Consider the following 12,833-nt stretch of genomic DNA (forward strand, 5'->3'; position numbering starts at 1 on the left):
GATCAATTTTTCCAAGATTTATATACATTTACATATGATCAAACATGAAAACATCAACACATTTTCAACGTTTCAGTTCAAAATTGTTGTGTTGGTCTCGCGCTAAAACTTCAGGCTGCAGCTCTTGGTCTCCGTAACTCTAAACATTTATAGAGGAAACTATCACAAAATCACTAATACAAAACTTGGAGTTTCATATCAATAAAAGACTTGCCCAATACTTTAGTACTCTAGGTTGAATCCTGAAAATTTTCATTTACAGTTAATAACTAGTAATGATTCTTAAGCAAAAAAAAAACTAGTAATGATAAAAAATTCTGTATTTTAGATTCATTTTTAGTAGGCCTCGGATTTATTATTCAAGATTCGGAACCGATCCGAGATCCAATCCGGATCTGCTCCGAAAGTCAAGATATCCGAAGGAACCGGATCTGAATCCAGATAGTAAAATGTTGGATCTCTCTAAACCGAATCCGAATATCTTGATTTTTAAGTCTAGATATCTGGATCCATAATTTTTACTGATAATTATTTAAAAATAGGAATATATATATAAACTAATTTTATTTATTATATTTTTATATCTATACTAATAAATATATAAATTTATATAAATTTTGTATTAGTAAACATAGATATAACTAAAAGAATATTACATATATTTTTATTTTAAAATTATTGTTAATATTTTATATATTTTAATATTATTTGAAGGATTCCAATCCGGATCCGAATATTCCCGGATATTATAATTTTTAGAAGGATATCTGACATTCGAATATCCAAAAACCCTGAATCTGGATAAAGATAGTAAAAATATAGATCCGCGGGATAAGGATCCAGATCCGAATACCTTAAAATATCTCGTATATCTGATCCGTCCTATCCTTAATTTTTAGCCTCGAACGATCATCTACCAGGTTGTTATAAACCTCTTTGATGTGCTGACAGCGGCTGCGGTCATTGACGGGTCCTCCTTATCAACAGCAGAGGTGATACTAAAGAATGGTTTACAACTAAGCATCCTAATGGAATAGACCTAATATGTTTAACATAGAACTCCTTAAGTGGTAATGGGACATTAGTTTAAACTAGAATATAAATAGAAGCATGTGGTGACCGTAAGTTACGCTGCCTTAAGTTCTTACATGAGATATATTGTGTACTTGTCCAGACCAGTCCCTCGTCAGATTTTCATATTATTAATTAATTAAGTTTGTTAATAACAGCAATTAACATACAGTGCGATAGATACAGACCCTCGGTCCCACCTTGCGTTTCTCACGACCACGAGGATCATATCGGGTGTATGCGCGAGTCTTTTGAATTATATTTAGATAAATAAAAATATATATCCCTTTGTTTTATAATAATTATCATTTTAACATTTTTTTTGAATTATACAAGAGTATCCTTATTCCACAAAAGTATTCCACACTAAGTCTCATATCCCTCGCGATACCAAAATATTAATTTTCCACTGGTCAAGAGTCGAATCTTGATGGTTTCACCGTATTAGATTTTTACCTTCAAGTTAATCACCACCAAGCCACAAACTCTGATTAATATTTTTTGTGTAACATTTTTTTCTTGTTACATAAAAAATGTTATTGTACAATTTCAATGTAAATTATACTTATCTTAACTGGAAATAAATTGCAAACTGTAATGATTTTATAAATAATTTTATTTATTTCAAATACTATTTGTCAAAGAAGTATAGTGTAATTAATAACAATTTACATTTATTTTAGATATTTTTAATTTGTGTGAAAAATATCAAAGTGACAATTATTTAGAAACATAGAGAGTATATTGTTATTAATTAGGGGTTTGGAAGTATAATCTCTTTTTTTCGCCGGAAGTATAATCTCTAAAATATTATTTTACGGAGTGGTTTTCATATATGATATTAGTATATTAATTCTAAAAAGTGACATAGCTTTTAAAAATGTCACATGACATTGATTAAATTATACATGTACAATTTTTCTTTAAAAATATATTTTTGCAATGTTGTTAAATATATTAATGAATAAACTCATATATCATCAGTAAAGTAAATTTTCTATATAATTATTTATTTTTAGTGATATATATATATATATTACGATTAAGTAAACTAAATATAATTACAAATAGTTTTTGTATATTAAATTATATATCATATTCGTATATATATATATATATATATATATATATATATATATATATATGCATACATATATTATCAACATTAATTGTAAGTATATATACAAATGCAAAATTAAAACAATACTAATCAAATTTGTTAATAGTTAAGTGATTAAATTTTTATTTAAATTTGTCGGTTCATTAGGTTAATTAACATATTGATATTTACTGTTTTTACATATTTTAAGTAAACAAAAATTCTAAAATCTATTAGAATTTATATATTTGAAATACATGTTTAAAATTAAATAATAAAAGGCATATTCAAAATAAATAATCATTAAATACAGTAAAGATTTTTTTATAAAATATAATTTTAACTCTATCAAATTTAAATAAAATCAAGTGAAATAGTTAAACCAAATCAAAATAAACAGAACTACAATTATTGTTTTATTTTTTCAACAGATGAATTAATAATATAAAAATAATTTAACCAAAATGTAAACTAATTTTCTTAAGTAGGATAATACCATATTTAAAAATATTCTTTATGCACAATTTTTCAAGTAAAACAAAATTTTTATTTTAAATTATATATTAAAATCATTTGTTATACAACAGCGATAGTACTCTAATAGATAGATATTTCTCTGGATATTCAAATGAAAACAAAAAACATATATTCATGTGAGTGTCTAGGAAAATATGACTAGTTTGTATAACAAGAGATCTATCTTATTAAAACAGAAACATTCTGTTGGATCTAACATTTATTTTGTAAGTTTTTAAATTAAATACACTTTTATACTTTATAATTAAACTTACATTAAATCACTAATGTTCATTTCTTTATACTACTATATCCATGTTTCCAAACAATATACTTAATTCTTAATACTACTATCAATGTTTCCAAACAATATATTTTATATACTACTATCAATGTTTCCAAACAATATAATAATTAATCTTAATTATTTTATATCCATCATTTTCTCTTTAAAATTTTATAGAAACGTCATAATTTTACAAATTACAAAATAATGAACTTTAAAATTTGGATTATAAGATTACAAATTATGAAAATATTACAATTTCAATCAAATTAGATTACATATCGGTCATCCATCAGTTCAATCGGTTAGTCTCGGGATTTAGTGACTTTTTAATATGAATATTTAAAAAAAAAAAATTGAATTGTTAGATCTCCGGTTAACCGGTATAATCACAATCGGGTTGAATTTAAAAACACTGATTTAAATACAAAAATATTTTAAATACACACTCTTTAAAAGTTAACAAAATATTTGTTAAGTTATTAATGAAATTTTTCATCGTAAAATATTTTGCGCTTTCAAAGCGCAGGTCAAGATCTAGTTAAAACTTAAAATGTATTAGTATCTAAGCCCGTCTCTTACCATCCTACTACAAAAGTCCTTGACTACTGGTATATATTTTGTTAATATTTACTATATATTTGATTTTATGATAGATTCTACTGAATTTTTAAATAACAGCTTTTACAAGAAGACAACTGAATTTGTTAGTCAATTTTTTTTTTTGCACTGCCAAATATGGGTTTATCTTCATTGTGTCATTGGGTCTGCAATGAATCTCAACAGCTGAGCGTACTTATTATCGAAAAATCACAGCAGAAGAAAGAAAGAGAAATCAGAAAGAGAAATGTTCCACTAATATTAATAGTAAACAAAGCCAATTCAATAATTAGAATAACAATGAGTCAATGACATTCCCGCCGGTCCTCCTAGTGATGGATTTTGTGTATATGCAATGATATAATACTCTTTCAGTTTCAAAATACATAAAATTTTAAGATTGTACACAATTATTAAAAAGGATTGTTTTTATCTAAAAAGAATCATTGACAAAAAAATCTTAAAGGAATCATTAAAATTAAAATTAAAAATAATTCAACCAATCACAAAACAGACTACATTATATCTTTTTCTTTTTTTCAGACTACATTATATCATTAGTTATACAGTTTTGATAAAATTAAAAGATACATTGATATATGAAAATATCGATTATTTTAAAATATTAAAAACTCTCTAAAACATGATCTATTTAGAAATGGAGGGAATATCATTTTCAAGTAAATTTTATTATGAACATACTTATTTAACGTTTAATCTCTTTTCTAGTGCGATAGAAAATAAGTATTTTAGTTTACAAAAAAAACATTTCAACTAATTATAAAATAGTTGTAATGTAATTAACTAGGTGATTTTCCCGTGCTCATGCACGGGTATAAATATTTATATAGTAAATACATTATAATATTTTATTTACACTATGATAGTTTATTAATATTTTTTAATTTTTTAATTATTCTGTTATTTATATTGTAATCAATATGCATGGTTTGTTTTAAATAGCTTTGCGTTATTTTAATTAGATTATAATTTTGGATATATAATATCTCGACTGTTTGGTTATTATTTGGATATATTATATAACATTTACTTTTTACGATTCAACTAAGATATTTTGTTATACAGATTAAAATTTTGATTAATTTTGTTATTTTTATATAGTTTGATTCTTCCCTTAAATTTGTATATATATATTTGGTCGGATTATGTATAATTTATATATATGTTTTGAAAATTAAATAGTAAAAGTAAACTAAAGTGTTGATCGGTTCAAAATTACATCTTAATTGTAATAGTTGGTTAATATATTTGTAGTATAATTTGAGAATTTCATATTTATTTAGTAAAATGTTGAGAATAAATGATAATATATTATTTTTATTTATTGTTTGACTTTGTATAAAATAATTTGGAATGATCTAGTTACTCATTTGTGGGTATATTGTGTTATATATTTCCGTTAAATTCAAGTATAACTATTTCTAATCTTATTCAACCAAATCATATTCATTGTATTCATTGCATTAGTTTGGTTTTCGTATTAGATGTGTATATATATTTATGAATTGACTATTTGTAAATAGCCTATGCCTATGTTAATTTTATAGTACTTGGTAATTTGGAATATGATAATTATCACAAATAAAATTATAAAAATATAATGATGATAGATATGAAATTGCATGAAAATATAATTGATACATTCGAAAAAGGAATATAGTTCTTTATATTAATATCATCAAGATTATTTTTCTAAAATTTCCTATTTATGAAATCAAATTATATATAAAAATTATTTTCGCTTTAAGTTTATAAATATTTTCTTTATCATACATGTTATTTGAAAAATATAAAAGGGAACATAAAAAGATTAAATTAAATTTTATTCACTAAAGATATCTTAGTTTATGCTATTTAAATTATTTTGTAATAATATGAGAAATATATTAATTTAAATAAAATGCTTAATACTTTTAAAAATATATATTATATTGTGAAGATTATTTTTAAAAAGGGAAGATTATATATTTTTTACTTTAAAATTAAGATTATTTTGTGAAATTTCTTTATTATGAATTACACTATATATAAAAGATATTTTCGTTTTTAAATTAATATATTTTCTTTATATATAGGTTATTTGAAGAAAAAAAGGAAACCTAAATAGAAAATAAAAAATAAAATAAAATAAATGTTTAATAATGATAATTAGATATATTTGATTCGTTAATGGTATCATCATAATCAACCACCGTGAGAGTTAACGTGAGCGCGACACGTAGGAAACTGACTTTTCAAATAATATTATAGAGATCAACTTATATATAATTAATAAAAACTGATATAAAACTGATAATTTTGAAAAATTATAGCTAAACATATTTATAAAATTTGTAAATATATAAGAAATTAATTATTTTACGTTTACTTTTTTATAAATTTTTTAAAATTGTATAAAATTTCGAAGATTTAAAGTAATAAAATTTGTATAGTTATAAAAATATAATTAAATAATATTTCGAAATTAGCAATGTTCATATTTGAATATTTTTATTTTAATGAGGATCTTTGAGTTATTACCATATTCTAATTTTTTTACCAAAAATATAAATCAACATAAATGTAATATATGAGTTATTACTACATAATTAATAAAAAATGATATAATACTGATAATTTTGAAAAAGTATAGCTAAAAATATTTATAAAATTTGTAAATATATAAGAAATTAATGATTTTAGGTTTATTTTTTATAAATTTTTAAAAATTCTATAAAATTTCGAAAATTTAAAGTAATAAAATTGTATAGTTATAAAAATATAATTAAATAAGACTTCGAAATTAGTAATGTTCATATTTGAATATTTTATTTTAATGAGGATCTATGAATTATTACTATATTCTAAAAAGTTTACCAAAAATATAAATCAACATAAATGTAATATATGAGTTATTACTATATTCTAAAAAAATTACCAAAAATATAAATTTACATTAAATATAGTTGTCCATGTCATATTTTTCATATGCCATGTCATCAAATTTAGTAGACATGTCACATTTTTTTTTGCGAAACTGATTCTGAAGAGGACATGTGGCAAAATCACTTCGCAAATATAGTCTAGGGGATTGAGTGCCCCTAGAAAACCGGGGATACTGGTACCTAAAATTCTGGGAAATGTTGAAAGTATGCAGTTGGAGCGACATGGTGACTTCATGAATCAAGATTCGCTTCCAACCATTCTGGCACGTCACTCTTTATCATTACCCTAGGGGTGAACCCGTTTCAAAATCTACCAAAATATCTTCACAATATCCAAAGATATTCTTGTTATTGTTGAAATGTATGATGCTTTTTATTAGAAAAATAACGTATACAATTATTTTATCATATTTTGTTGTGTTTCTAATTAATAGTCTAACTATAATTTCTTAATAGTAGATTTTTTTGTACTTATTTCAATAGAGTAGAAGTGCCTATTTGATACGAGAGGGGTTTATTAGATCATTTGACACATTTCATACCAGTTCAACCTATTTAAGTAATTATATGCAAACCAAAATGTTAATAATTTAATATACATCTATTAGTACTTGTTAGTAGAGGGGTGGAACAAATCTGGATATCAAGAAAATTTGGAAGTAGTCGTTGGACCCCTCTGTGGATGTAATTAGTATCTGGAAATGTGGCTTTCGGATATTCTAATTTTGGATATCCATCTAAATATTACAATATCTGTATGTATTCAGATTCAGATCTGGATTTAGGCCTCGGACTTCGGATATTCGATTCGGATTCGGATAATATCCATTCGGGTCCGGGTCTTCGGATAAATTAATTCTATATCCAATGGGTATTTTGAAAATTTCGGTTCGGGTTTCGATTCGGATACCGCCAGTTTCGATTCGGTTCCGGGTATCCAACTAAAGCCCGAAATGTAATTATATTTATATACTTGACTGAACTGGACAATCAGTTAAAGTCTCCCAGCGGTCAAGTATGTTTTAAAAGTTGATGCCCACCTAAGTTCGAACACCGGAGATGACCTTTTTTTGTTAATTTATTTATTTTTCTTTAATGAATGGCAATTTTTTAAATTCCTTCATCTTCTTCTTCGTGTTTCCCCTTTTCTAAACCCTAATTTGCAGCCTCCTTTCATGTTTCAGACATAAAAACACCATTTTGATACATTTTTTTTGTCATTTACACATAAAACTTCAAGATTTGACATATAATCACCAATTTTAAACGTGGAAAGCGAAAAACAATCTATAATTCATGTTCTCACCCAGATAATTCGGATTAATCGGGTTACCCGAGCCGTTTCGGGTATTAACCGAACCCAACCCGATACCCATGGATATTCATATATTTACCCATCGGTTAAATTCCCTAGATCCGAAACCGAGCCGAACCGGTTAATTTCGGGTCGGATCCGGTTCGGATATTCAGTTCCGGGTTTAAGTCGCAGGCCTATCTGGATTCATAAAAATAATTAAGAAATTAAAAAACTAAAAATTTAAAGTAATACATCAATAAATACTTATAAAAATTATAATATTATAAGACTAATTTTGGTTAATATATCAAATGTAATTATTAGTAAAATTAAAATTTTAATATAGTTTAAAATATTACCTTAAAGATATTTTGGATATTTGGACCCGATTTGATTTTGACGGATCTGAAATTTTATCTTATAGACATTTCAGATATTTTATTTTTGGAATAGATCCAGAGTGGAACTGGGATAATAAATTCCAACCCTACTTGTTAGTTATCACTAGTTAACAAAATGTATACGCATAATGGATCGGAAAGAAATAATTTATCAAGAGATGAGAAGTTATTTTTCATAAATAGCTTTATATGCCTCACCGAGGGATATATTTTACATGCCTCGTATATAGTGAGCAAAGGTACAATTGGGTTAAGTAGTGTAATTGGATTTTATATTTCTATTCAAATAGCTAGACCCTCAACGCTGTATACACTCATTCTATACTTTTTTGTACATATATGTAAATATGCAAATAGATTTGTAGGGCTGGATGTCCATAGCTGAACAGCATCCAATAACCCCTATATAATAGATTAATTATTTAGATTAGTAGTATTAAAGAGAGTGTATCTGTTTACTTGTGAGGACGTAAATTCCAGATCATTAAGAGCATCATTATTGCTGGGACAAAAATTAAGTTTCTTAGCATTTTTTATTAATATTTGAAGTTTAAAAGACAAAGTTAAGATACATTGTTAAAAGTACAAATTATTGGCAGATACTTTTATTGTCTCTTAGTAAATTAGCATCTCTTTTTTAAGTTCAATGGAAGTAGGAAGCTGGAGAAGAGGGGACTAACCTTGAGTGTGGTAGAAAGATCGCCAGAGAAAAGAGCTCTGAATTGAAGCAGAGACTCGTTGAGGTAAGGCATTATGACTCTGAACATCCTCTTCACATCTTCTTCTCTCACTCCAGCTCCTTTATGCATCTCTTCCTCCTCCACTACTCCCCTGCAGCCATTCATATATTAATATACCTCTGAGACTCATGAGTTTCAGACCCAATCACACAAGTAACATACAAAAGAGGCAGAGAGGAGTTTGATGCATCATTTACCTGCGTATCACGGCTTTGAATACAAACATTAGGCCAAGGTAAATGAGACCCATATACGCTACCACTGATATGAACCAAATGGGAAGCAGAATCATCTGATTGAGAAGAAGCTGCTTGTGTGAACCTCTGATCCCAACCTCCCAAAGTCATAGCTTTTAGCAATCTCTACTGAAACAAAACAACACCGTAACGTTTCAGCTCTGTACCAAAGGAAGAAACAAACTTCATCAATGCTTACAACACTTGAAATCATCTTAATGATATAATCAAAATAGTAGCTTTAAGCTTATTAATAGCAATAAATCCAAATCATGTTCTATGAACCCTAGAAGTAAAGTTTTGAACTTTACAATCCGATTGAACATAATATGCAAAGAAGACGCAAATCTAAGCAAACCCAAGACAAAAAAAAACACAAATTCAGATCAAATTTTGATTTGGAGACACAAGACAAGCATAGAGGAGACAAACAACGAACATGGGTTTTCAAAAACGACCCAAGATTCAAAAGGTTCTATGACTCGAATTGATTTGTACAACAACAAATCAATCAATAAACGATGCAAAAAAATTTAGGGTTTTAAAGAATTACACTCTGATAAACAATCGGTGAATCATCAGGTCGTACGGTCGTCTTCTCCGCTGGAAATCGAAGAGAGGAGAGCCAAAATTCAAAGAGGAAGACGAGAGAAGGAGAGAGAGGGGTCAATTGGTTTATGCGCCTACACGTGTCCCTAAGAATCGTCTAATTTCGATTCTTAATTAAGATACGTTCTTAGATAATTATGTGTTTTTGATTTAATTTTTAATCGAAAATAGTGTAAGAGTTGCTTTAAGAAACAGCGATAATTATGCTCTAAGGCTCAATAAATGATCATATAGAGGTTTATAAATAAAGTAAAATGCACAGCTGGAGCGAAACAAAGTCGAGCCACGAATTCAGATTCTTACCCAATGAGTGACATGATTAAAGTCAAACTAGATTTTATTCTTGAATTGGATTGTTCAATAGGATAATAAAACCTTTATTCATAACTGTTGATTCACCTAAGTAAATGTTAATAAATGATAAATCAAGTAAAATAAATAAATACACTAAACATGACTTCGGACTATAACATGTAATACATAATATTCTCCTTTTCAAAATGATCCATGTTATAGAAAAAGAATTTATTTCTAAAAGATCCATATTTTACATTTTCAATGTATATAATAATGAAAATTGTAAACTTTAAAAACATTAATTGTGTTTACTGAATTTTGATTGATAGCTAAACAAAAAAAAATACATTTATTATCAAAATTTTACGTGTTTTTTAATAAATATAAAAACTCTAAAATATACAGTATTTTGGAATGGAGAAAACAGAAGATAAGAACATAACACATGTTCTAAAAAAACATTCTCTACACATTTCTTCACTAGATTCTTCTCGTAAAAAAAAATGAAGTTATCAATACCCAAATCTGTTAATTTTCTATTATATTTTGTTATTTATTTATTTTTTGCCTAGACTAAATTTTAAATATTTTCTCAAACGTTCACTGATTTTCTTAAATAGCTTATATTTTCAAATTATTTATATTTATAAATTTTTACAGTTGTAGATTCGATTGTAATAATACTATGTTGTATATAGTACTTGACCACAATTATCATAGTTTTTTTTAGAATAACATTTGTCATAGTTTCATTTATAATATGGTCCTCTTGAGTGATTTTCTAATTCTTTTTTTTATAAGTTGTGTTCTAATTCCCGTATAATACGTTTAAAGCATTTCCAATGTAAAATTCTATTTTTTCTCCAAAATGGAGTAAAAATGAAATAGAGTAAAAGTGCCCCAACTCTATTTCATTCTTTACTCTATAATGAAATTATGAACAAACAAAAAATAGATTACTCTATTCATGGAGTAAACTTTAAAATAGAGTGAGATATGTAGTTAAGTTGAAGTATTTGTTACTCCATATTCATTTTTATTCCATTTTAGAGTAAAAAATAGAGTTGTGTTGAAGATGTCTTTACATGAACTGTAAAATTTGCTTTGAAAATTATATTTTGACTTTCAAACAAGATTTTTAAGAAAAACGGAACTAAGAGCATTTCCAATGTAATACTCTATTTTTCCTTTAAAATGAAGTAAAAGTGAAAATGAAGTAAAAAAACTTCAATCCTATTCTATTTCCACTTCATAATAGAGTATAAACAAACAAAACTAGAGTATTTCATTTATAGAGTAAACACTATTATGGAGTGAGATATGAGATTAGGTTGGAGCAATCCTTACTCCATATTCACTTTTACTTCATTTTGGAAGAGAAAATTGAGTAGGATTGGAGATGCCATAATATAAAAGAAAAGAATCAATTCGATTAAAATTTATCATTCGTTGTTTGGTTCAGATTTGTTTTTGTTCATCTGTTCTAAAAAAGAAAAAAAAAATGAGAATGTATGGAATTTTTAAGGGAGTGTAACTAAGGCCTATATCAATTTGTTGGGCTTGTTTGAATTTACAGATTTTCTCAAGTAAATGAGCCTTTTCTGTTTCACAAAGGCCTAAAGCCATCAAATCGGATTATAGTTTACATCCGAACATCCGAACAATGATCAAAGTTTTTTTTTTTTAGTGTAGCATACTGAACAAACAGATGAGACCGAGTAAACAGAACAACTGCCGTTAGTTATGTAAAACGAACCAAACACAAATGGAAGAAATTTTGAATGAAATCATAATAACTTATATAAAGCATAAAGGAAGACATAGGTTAGATATAGTATATCTCATATTGAGAATTATAAGGAACATTAAATAATATATAAATGGTTATAGACAATCCACTAATCATCAATTGATTTTAAATTGGAATCCCATAATATAATCCAAACTTATCATCGATCTAGTCCAAAGTCGATCCATCGATCTTACTCCAAACATTCTGAAATTAATGTTCAAAAAACGAAAGTGTATTAGGGACAAATATCTCATATCTTATAGATGGCCACTCCACTATTAAATATTAAAACTATTTAAAACCTAATCGATAGAGAAATTTATGTACGTTATCTGATCAGACAGTTAGCAATTTAATATGTTCGATTGAGTTTTATTAGAATGCATTTGGTCAGTGATCAGATACATATAAGTATTTTAAATGCTTTTTTATGTTTTGCGGACTTATTTCTATGTTGAAATCGTCCTGAATGAAAGTTTTTTTTTATTTGAATGACCTCATATTATCCAAAGTAAGTATAAAATAAATGAGGCCAGTTGTCCAAGTTATTGTATTGTATGATATACAGATCTCCACTAATTTTCCACACCAATTTGATCAGATATACATATCAATATACAGACTAATCCCGTTAAAATGATCAAAATTAAACAGTTGGAGCCTTGGAGGCGACGTGATCACAACATGGGATATGAGCATGATGGATGATGCAAGTGTGACCAATTATTTTAATATAATCTAATCACACATACAACATTGTCATTCTGTAATTGCGTTGGCCTACGATGGTTAAGAAGACTTAAGACCTTCTTTATAATGGTAAGGCATGTTAAAGTTGACTTGCTAGCTAGGGATAACTTTAGCTTTGATCTCGTTTGTATTGATTTGTCATTTCGGAAGATATGTGGATCTTCTGTTCTAAGACAACAAACTAGCAATGACAT

The 12,833-nt window shown here is 26.6% G+C and overlaps 1 protein-coding gene across 3 annotated transcripts; it reads right to left on the reverse strand.

Annotated features, from left to right (window-relative positions):
* Positions 1-10,002, reverse strand: LOC108860536 (reticulon-like protein B21). 3 transcript variants are annotated; one of them, XM_057010117.1, is made up of 4 exons: positions 9,745-10,002; positions 9,153-9,352; positions 8,896-9,046; positions 1-139 (listed from the first exon to the last, which is right to left on the reverse strand). In XM_057010117.1, exons 2-4 carry the CDS (start codon positions 9,245-9,247, stop codon positions 65-67), a joined length of 321 nt encoding a protein of 106 aa, XP_056866097.1. In that variant the 5' UTR covers positions 9,248-9,352; positions 9,745-10,002; the 3' UTR covers positions 1-64. The 3 variants fall into 3 exon arrangements, with proteins under 3 accessions (XP_056866097.1, XP_056866096.1, XP_056866098.1); XM_057010116.1 differs by having other exon boundaries at positions 9,153-9,320; positions 9,745-10,001; XM_057010118.1 differs by lacking the exon at positions 1-139 and adding an exon at positions 1,241-1,527 and having other exon boundaries at positions 9,153-9,320; positions 9,745-9,996.
* Between the last annotated feature and the right edge of the window lie 2,831 nt (positions 10,003-12,833).

The sequence above is a fragment of the Raphanus sativus genome, chromosome 1 (assembly GCF_000801105.2).
Source record: "Raphanus sativus cultivar WK10039 chromosome 1, ASM80110v3, whole genome shotgun sequence".
Lineage (NCBI taxonomy): Eukaryota > Viridiplantae > Streptophyta > Magnoliopsida > Brassicales > Brassicaceae > Raphanus > Raphanus sativus.

Bases quoted from the DNA above. Each gene is read 5' to 3' on its own strand.
- LOC108860536 (XM_057010117.1), bottom strand. From the start codon at position 9,247: ATGATTCTGCTTCCCATTTGGTTCATATCAGTGGTAGCGTATATGGGT. The intron at 9,047-9,152 runs GTAAATGATGCA...GAATGGCTGCAG, and splicing joins TTCAAAGCCGTGATACGCAG to GGGAGTAGTGGAGGAGGAAG. The intron at 140-8,895 runs GTTAGTCCCCTC...ATAAATGTTTAG, and splicing joins ATCTTTCTACCACACTCAAG to AGTTACGGAGACCAAGAGCT.